General features: G+C 44.0%; 1 protein-coding gene across 1 annotated transcript; it reads right to left on the reverse strand.

Moving 5' to 3' along the window:
- Positions 1-2350: 2350 nt before the first annotated feature.
- On the reverse strand, positions 2351-8926 carry CASP14 (caspase 14). Its single transcript, XM_038567026.1, has 7 exons — positions 8686-8926; positions 6826-6897; positions 5876-6025; positions 5557-5782; positions 5281-5397; positions 5000-5103; positions 2351-4280 (listed from the first exon to the last, which is right to left on the reverse strand). The coding sequence occupies exons 2-7, from the start codon at positions 6850-6852 to the stop codon at positions 4176-4178; spliced, it is 729 nt and encodes a 242-aa protein (XP_038422954.1). The 5' UTR covers positions 6853-6897; positions 8686-8926; the 3' UTR covers positions 2351-4175.
- Between the last annotated feature and the right edge of the window lie 376 nt (positions 8927-9302).

Here is a 9302-nt window from a genome sequence, read left to right on the forward strand (position 1 = left end):
GATAGATATCCCATCACTTTTCTCATGTCTTATGGTGAACTGGAGGAGGCCTTTGAAATGGCTTAGGTGTTTGTTCCTTGTGCTTCCCTTGTTAGTAGATATGCTTTTTAAAAATAAAAAAATTATTAAAAATTTTTCAGCTTTATTGAGATATAATTGATGTATCACTGTTTAAGTTTAAGGTATACAACATAATTTGATATAGATGTATATTGTGAGGTGATTAAGAGAATACACTTTTAATATGGTTTAATGTATTCATGGATACAGGAAGTGGATTTGTTTTTATCTCTTGGATTCTTTGAGTTTCCTATTTGGCTTCTAGGAACCTCAGAGCATCTTTCATTATAATGTGCACTTTTAACCTGGATCCTTCACTTTAGGCCTTCAACCTTGCCTGATATATCAGTCAGCATAAGTTAAGTTATGCTGCAATAACAAATGACCCCTGAAACACATTGCCTTATGACACCTGAAGTCTAGTCTTGGATCCATTAATTGTAGATTTTAGTGTGACTTGTGGTTTGAAGAAAAAGTTTACAAAGAACTATAAACATTGATTTTGTCTGGGGTGATGGACAAGACTTCCCTGAAGAAAGGATATTTGAACTGTGATATGAAGGATAAAGTGGTAGTTGGGAAGAATGATCTAGGCAGAGAGATCTGAGGTGAGAAAGAGCCTATTTTTTTGGGGGAGGGGGGAATGGAAGGCCAAAGTGATTGGGGGAAGAAAGAGAGATGGGATAGAGATGAGAACATGGGACCTAGCAGTCAAATTAAGACTGTTTTCCTTACTCAAAGGGTTGTGGGAAACCACTGGAAGATTTTAGGAAGTTGCATTGCAAGTCAGATTTTCATTTTTTTAAAAAGCAGGCTCCTTGCTGGGTGTGGAGCCCAGAGTGGGGCTTGAACTCACCAAGACCTGAGCTGAGCTCAGGAGTCAGATACTTAACTGACTGAACCACCCAGGCACCCCAGGTCAGATTTTCATTTTTAAATGATCATCCTTGCTGCTGTTAAAGAATGGCTTAGAGAACAGGTGGTGGACAGAAGTGGGTTTTCTGTGAAGCTGGCACAGCATAAGCTGCAGGTATCACACTTTCATGGGCCCCTCCAATGCCTTGGAAGAGACCTGACAATGCACTCATACAGCTGTACTAATTCTGTGTTGGTATTTTTATATTTTTCTTAGGGAGGAGCTCCTCCCACAACAATTGTACAGGTCCTACAAAACCTGGATCTGCCCTTTATACTCAGTAATAATCTTTCAGGACACACTTTCAAATCCTTAGCAAATACCTTGGGGGCGGGGGAGAATTCTTAATCAGGAGTTTTGAAGAATTAAGCCATTGGTTCCATGCTGTCACCTATTGTGTGGGTATGGTTTTGGGTGATGAACAACCCTGACTGACTTTAGCAAAATGGGAATTTGTTGAAAGGACATTATGGCAGGAGCTGGCACACTTCTGAAAGGGTCTGGATAGTAAATACGTTGTTTGTTGTAACTACTTACACCTGCCATTTTTTGGATAAAAGGAGCCATTGATAATGTGTAAATGAGTGAGCATAACTGTGTGCCAATAAAGCTTTGTTTATAAAAACAGGTTGCAGACTGGATTTGGCAAGTGAGGCATAGTTTGCTGACCACTGTTTATTTGGAAACTCTGGAATCATTGGGTGTTTAAACCACAGGTTTTCATTTGAATGGGTGTATGGGACTCAGTATATGCATCATCCCAGATCTACTTGGCCCTGTGTACTTAACCCTGCCTCAGTCACTTGCTATGCCAGTCCCATGGATAAAGCCCTCACTGCTGCCATGGTTATTATTGCACCATAGAATGAGGAGACTTGAGTTTGCTACTTAAGAACTTGGTGACTCTAGATAAGTCCCATATGATTATGTTTCCTGAAGCGTTAAGGGGAGAAATACTTTGAGGCTACACCCAAATTCAGTGGGAAAGGTGTGATTGATTAGTCATGTCTGCTGTGGGCACCTGGGTAAGAGTGACATGGCACTCTTGCTAAATATTTATGATCCTGTAACTAGCTGATCTTCAAGGTCCCTAATGGTCCTGAAAAGCTACAGTTCTGTGTCTGGATACTTCCTCAGGAACATTCTGGAGATGACATGATTATGTAAAATATAACAGTTTGAAATGGAAGTGTGGCCTCTAACTTAACAAATCTCCTACACATCTGCCTTTATGAAAGAGATGGGATAAGGCTCCTGATTCACTGCTCATGATAGACATGTCCAGGATGCAGTGACCATTGGGAAAAACAAACTAAATCCATAATGCTTTTAACATTAGCCTTATGTTTTAAGCACAGAGCAGATTCCAATACATACTTTTAAAGTTTGACAACTGTTTATTGAACATCCATTATGTTGATCCAAGGCTTGTTTCTGCCCTCAATCCTGTAATCATCAGTGTCTCATCCTGGGTGAGAGTGGAGAATCAATTAGGAAGAATACTGGGGGTGGTTCTTTGGAATACATATGGGTAGGAAGTAGTGAGAGAAAGGGCATCCCAGCTTGGGGAAATGGTGACAAGCAAAGCCTCAGAGGCAGGAGTGAGTAAGAAGACATTAATGCTGTTGGAAGAGTGAATTCACAGTTGGGGAGGTAGGAGATGAGTTTAGCTGATTGCTGGTACAGGGGGAATTATAAGGATGCGAGAAATCAAGATGTGGAGTTTGATCTTGATATCTTTTTTTTAAATAATAAATTTTTTATTGGTGTTCAATTTGCCAACATACAGAATAACACCCAGTGCTCAATGTGGGGTACTGTTGTGTGTGCTTGAATGTTCTAGGTAGGTCAAGAGTTGCACATGGTGGTCAGAGGAGGGATGAAATGGGCAGGCAGAGAGGCGAGGAAGGAAGATAGTGCAAAGATGTAGACATAGAGGACAGGACTTGAGCCTGAAGAGTAACATGTAAGGGAAGGGAAGACAGATGTGAGAATTGTTCAAAGTCAGGCTATGCTGAACACAGTGCTTGGTAGCATTTGAAAGGAGATAAGAAGAAGGGAGTCATAGATAACTGCAGAATTCTGAACCTGTGGTCTGAGGATGAGGGTGCTACTTGAAAGAGGAACTGGGGAGAAAGACTCATCATTAGCCATGAATTTTCAATGATGGCAGATAGGCCCACAGGTTATTTCAGTGGGGAAGGATCAAGGCTGGAAATGGGGAGACATGAATCATAGACTTGGAAGGCAACACATTTGGTTCAAATTCCAACCCAATGCCCAATCCCACAGGGGTAGCCTTGACTGCTGGGTATCGCTTAACCAACTGAGCCACACAGGCACCCTGCTATGTGGCATTTGACAAGCCTTTAAACCTCTTTGGGTCTCTATCACATTGTCTGCAAAATAGCAGAGTGACACTAGAGAATTAGCCATGGGTTCAACATATTCTGATTCAGAGTGGTTAAAAGCTGAAGCCTTGAGAAGAAATAAATGGATGGATTTTCTTGGAAAGAAGGCAGAGTCCAGGGCCTTGGGTAGGATCAGTTAGTAGGGAGAGACTCAGAAAAAGATGAAACAGCTCCATTAGCCAAAGAGAGCCCATGAGCTAAAAGGAGAATGATGTCAAGGTACCAGCTTGCCAAGGAAGAGGAGTCTTGGAAAGAAAGAATGATTCTTGCTTTACTGATTTTCTAGGGTTTGGGAGGGAGTCTCTGGGAGATGGAAATGGATATGGTTCTCAGAAGAAGGTTATAACTCCAAGTGAAATTCAGGATCCAGTGAAATTTTGATTGGGGTGGGAGGTGGTGCATGGGTGTTGGTATATCAGTGGAAAATCTTGAGCTTTATCCAGTTACATTTGCATAGGTATAATTAATAAAAGAAAGAAAAGGGTTTCAGTTGAAGATAGGAACAGTGGATATACTCTTAGGTTGTATTAATAAAGGTAGAGATTCCAGTCTGAGGGAGGTGAATGTTCACGTTACTGCTATGCCTTGTACTATGCTGTGGCTGGCTTGCTTTAAGAAGGGCAGGGACAGATAGAAAGAGGACTTGTATGAGGGGTGTAATGAAAGAGGAACTGGGTAACATTTGGCTTTGGGAAGACAAGATTTTAGGGGAGTGGTGAGAACTGCCTCTAAATATTTGTGTGGCAGAGAGAGCCCTTGAAAGATAGCCTTCCCTGCCCTTTCTACTTTTACTGCAGATAGAGCCGTTTCCGAAGGGTGCTTTGGATTTCAGGATTCACTTTCCTTGGTTTTCCTTCCTGAACCAATTCTGCTTCTGCCATCCGCCGGGTCACCTGCAGCAAGAGGTGTAGTCAGCTTGGGGTTAGGTCCCTAGGGGAGCTGGTATGGTGGGCTTATAGGGAGAAGGTTAGAGAACAAGAGAGGTAGGTCTCCATTTCCTAAAATGGGAGACCTTTATTGCCTCTTCCTTTTTTTTAAAAAGATTTTATTTACTTATTCATGAGACAGAGAGAGACAGAGACAGAGAGAGATACAGAGACACAGGCAGAGGGAGAAGCAGGCTCCATGCAGGGAGCCCTATGTGGGACTTGTTCCCAGGACTCCAGGGTCATGCCCTGGGCCAAAGGCAAACACTAAACCGCTGAGCCACCCAGGGATCCCCTATTACCTCTTCCTATGCCATAATCTCTATGGAATCATTGGTTGGACATATTGGACATCATTGTTATGTTTTTTCTAATCCACCAGAAAAAGCACCTAATCATTAGAAGAAGACAAAGTTTGTTCAACCAAAGGCTAAAACTATGGATTTTTTTTTTTTACAGAAATTTATCTATATTTCATCTAAATTATCTCACATACCCTGGCTTTGGAATTTCCTGCATAAGGGAAACTCATCCCTAGGACATGGTTATTCTAGTTTCTGTGTTGGGACCTATGTTGGACTTGGGGCTGGGGGCAGGAGAAGGGGAAAATGCAGAAAGTTTTGGAAGAGACTTAGCCTTCTTGCTCAGGCTGTGTGAGGGTTTCAGGTACCATGTCCCCAACTCACCTCTGTCAGTAGCTCCAGGATGGGTCCTTTCCTCTCTGTGAACACATCAACAAGGGTCTGGATGAAGCAGGAGCCCTCTTTGTCATGTCTGTATGCGATATATCCTAAGGGTTCCAGAGAAGAGGGCTCAGAAGAGCTCTGATGGGAGTGGGAAGGTTGGGGTATGTGTGGTGCAAGAGGCCCTGTTAGACAGTGGGTCCTGGAGGAGTGTCTCAGGGGTCAGGAGTGGTGGGCAAGGAGGGGGAGCAGAAGGCCACCCTGTGTCATCTAGGAGCTCATACCCTCCACGGTGGAGTAGACATGGAGGATGTCCGTGTATGTTGGGATGGTTTGAGGATTGTCCTTTGTGATCATCACAATATCGTCTCCACTTACTGTTTCACCGGGGTCCCTTTGTTCTGAAACATCAAGAAGAGGAAAAGGCAAAGTTAGAGAAAAAGATGGGGAAAGGAGGTCAACCTAAGACAGCCTGGCAAACCAAGGCTTAGATGACGCTCTGGAGCTAGGGTGAAACTGGATGAGGAACACAAACTCTGTGTTCTTGGCTTTGTCCCCACCTCCTCGACAGGCCTGCACGATGTACACCTTAGGCTTGGCTCTTAGGGCCCGGCAATTCTTGTTGTTCAGAACCTTGAAGAGGTCTTCCAGCTCCACCATTTCTCCGTCCTCCCCTTTGAGGCGACCTTCCAGCCCATGTGCCATGAGCACCACAAAAGCACAGCTGATGAAGTCATCCCTGGCATCCATGGCCTGCTGAAATTTGTCCAGCTCTTCCTGGAATTGCTAGAGAGGAATGGCCAGATTCAGGTGTGGCCCCAGAGCCCACCTTCTGGGCCAGTCCCCTCCCTTATTGGTCTGGGGCTGACAGCACAATACCTGGGCGGTGGGGTCTCTCTTCATGGTGCTCTCAAACCCCAGCTGCTGGAACATGCGTTCCAGAGCATCCAGGTCTGCCTCTGAGCCTTCCCGGGCTTTGGTGACGCACAGTGTCAGGGCTAAGCGGGCGCCTGACATGTCGTATGCCTCCTGGGCCAAGAGTTGACAAAAATCATCAAAGGGATAAGGAAGTCAAGGTAAAGCAGAAGATGTGGTCCAAAGAGGCCTGGGGTTTGGGTGGTTGGGTAAAATACAGGATGCCCAGTTATATTCAAATTTCAAATAAAAAAGGTGTTTTTGTTTTTTGTATGAGTATGTCCCAAATAGTACATGGAATATACTTATACTATAAGATTATTTGTTGTCAATGTGAAATTCCAATTTGAATGGATATCCTTTATTTTTATTTGTCAAATCTGGCGAATTAACTGGGATCTGACTCTGTTTTAGCTCTGTGCAAACTTGGGCATCACTGCTGAGTCTCAGTTTTCAAACATAGACAATGGGAATATTTACGGGGGATTGTGAGGGTCCTTTCTAGCTATCACACTGGTGGCTTTGTCTCTCTTTCCGTCCTTCCCAAGAGTATTCCGTGCATCACTCTCTCACTTAAAGAGGTCTCAGAATTTCTGAAGCTATTGCTAAGATCCTACCTTGTCCTGAGGAAAAAGGATATTGGGTTCAAAATTTCTTTTCTTATCTTGTCTTATCTCACTGTCAACCATAGTGATAAGAATTTGATTGTTGAGACAGATATAGCAGGCCCCCCCCACCCCAGCTTGGTTTCCATATCTGTTTTTTTCTCCATCTGAATGATTACAATGCACCTTCCAGCTCTGAACCTGCATCATGATTTTTCACCTTCTCCACTATCTCTGAAATATTAAGTTCCTCACCTTCACTCTATCCAGATTCTCCCACCCCTCTCCCCCAAACTGCACCCAGCCCACCTCCTCCAAAGGCTGAGGATTGCTCATGTTTCCTCTGATTCTCAGTCCGTCTCTCAGCACTCTTGGTTGATCCTGGGGGGTCAAGAGAAGATAGTTTAAAGGTCTCCAAGTGAAGGCAGAGGGGCTCAAGAAACAGATTAGTTTGTCTATCTGGATTTTTGTGACTGAGTAGAAACCCAGTGGTGGGGACTTGGTTCATTGGTTCATGGTCAGACCTGGAGAAGAGATGATAGTCTGTGAAACATGGCTTCTCTAGTGTGACACTCCAGTGGTGTCTTCTGTCCTTGGATGCTCCCAGAACTCCTGCTAGGCCCACCCTAAAATGACATCCCCCTGAAATTTCCCCTATCCTTCCCTCAGGATACTCACCAGCTTGTGACAGACTGGACTGCCTGGCCCCCCTAACAAAGGACCTGGACTGATGAAGAGGAAAGCAGCCCCATGTCCTCCTCTATGCTGCCCAGAACTGACCAGCTGGGGAGACATCAACAAGGAGATACTTTGGGATTGAGTTTACCATGAGAATGTCATCAAAGTGGGGAATATTGCTTTGGAACTGTTCTACTGTGTCTCTAATCCAAACAGATCAATCCACCTCCTTCCTCTACTTGAGCCTGAAAATCTGCCTGAGTTCTTCATTCTCGTTTCTGAGTTCTGTTTTACTCTACGGATGAACAGAATGACTTTTCCCATATTCTTGGAGTTTTCCCATCTCCTTGCTTTTTTTTTTTTTTTTATACTTCCTCTTCAGCCCGAAATATGTTTTTACTAGTCAAGATCCTTCTCTGCCAATTTGGATAGCTTCATGTCTACTATGCCTTCCCCCTGCCATCTACTCATCCATCCATGTACCCATCCATATATCTATCTATCTGTCAAGTATTTTCTGGGTGCCTATTATTTGCCAGGCACCAAGAATAAACTGTGTAAGATGGACATGCTCCCTATCCTCATGTAGCTCTAGTCTGTGACAGAAATGAATATTAAATCTCTCTTGTTCTTAGGATGCCTGGTTGCCTCAGTTGGTGGAATGCATGACTCTTGATCCTGGGGTTATATGTTTGAGCCCCATGTTGGATGTAGAGATTACTTAAAGATAACATGTTAAAAAATCTCTCTTGTTCTCTTACACACACACACACACACACACACACACGAGCTAGTGCCGTGAGGAAAGAGGAACCAAAAAGTGAGAAAGAAAGTCAAAAGGGTATGGGTTCTGGAGCCAGAATGAACCGGAATGAAGAATGGAATGGAATGAAGAATGGAACCGGAATGAAGTCTTTCCCCTGCCCCTTCCCAGCTGTGTGAACTTGAGCATCTTATTCTTCTCTCCAAGACTCATTTTTCCCATTGGAAAAGGACCATGAAAGAGCACTAGATGCCTTACAGCAATGACACAGCAAGGGAGGTTTTATGATCCCTGTTAACCCATTGGAAGTCACCTCTCCCTTCACTAGACTCTCAGAGTCCTGCATGTTTATACTTATGTGACAGTAGTGCTTTAGATTCTTATTCTAGTGGCTGAACTGGCAGCTCAATTTTTAGGACCAAAAGTCTAATTTCTTAATCTCTGTCTCCATCAGGGTCACCAGTATGGGAATGGGCATAGAAGTAGTATCCAAGGAAATTTGTTGAGTTAAAAAATAATAAATAAATGAACAAATAAAGAAAGGATGGATGGATGGATGGATTGATGGATAAATAGATGGATGGAAATTTCTTTAGTTCTGCCAAAACTGGCCAGGCCATCTGTTTATGCAGGGAGAGGGAGAGAATAAAAGAGAGAGAAGAAAGAAGAGAAAAAGAGGGGAGGAGAGGGGAGAGAGAGAGAAAGCTAGAATCTGCCAAATCACTTACTGATTTGAGAAATGGCTGTTTCCTCAAAGCCAGGCCAAGTCTTGCCACTCTGCTAACTGCCAACAGGGCTAGGCACCGAAGACAGGTCCACGTGTTATCTTGGAGAAGGGGCTGACAGTGTATCTCCAGAGAGGCCTGTGTATAAATTGAGCAGCACAGCCATCTGGCCCTTTATTGCAAGCCAGTTTTCTGTCGCTCAAGAAACCTCGTGATGGGAGGGACACACCCTTGGCACAGCCTTGGTGAGGAGATGGAACCAGACGCCCATGGAATGAGTCATGGCAAAGCTCAATCAACACCCCTTTGGCTAAGGAGGCCAAGGCGGAGCATTCAAATCAGCCAGGGCATTTATGCCAGCCCATCCACAAGGCAACCCTCAGGTCCAGCCCATCTGGCTACCATAAATCATCATTTCCATTATTATGCTCTCTTCCATCCTTTCTATATTCAACTAGGCAGATAATACCAACCTCACTTGTTTATTACTTCATCAAGTGTTCAACAGCCCCAAGAGGTCAACATTATTACGCCCACTTTGTAGATGAGGGAACTGAGACTCATAGAAGTGAAATGACTGCCCTGGGTCACCCAACCAATGATTGGCACAGTTGGCATTC

This window comes from Canis lupus, chromosome 20, assembly GCF_011100685.1.
Source record: "Canis lupus familiaris isolate Mischka breed German Shepherd chromosome 20, alternate assembly UU_Cfam_GSD_1.0, whole genome shotgun sequence".
Taxonomy (NCBI): domain Eukaryota; kingdom Metazoa; phylum Chordata; class Mammalia; order Carnivora; family Canidae; genus Canis; species Canis lupus.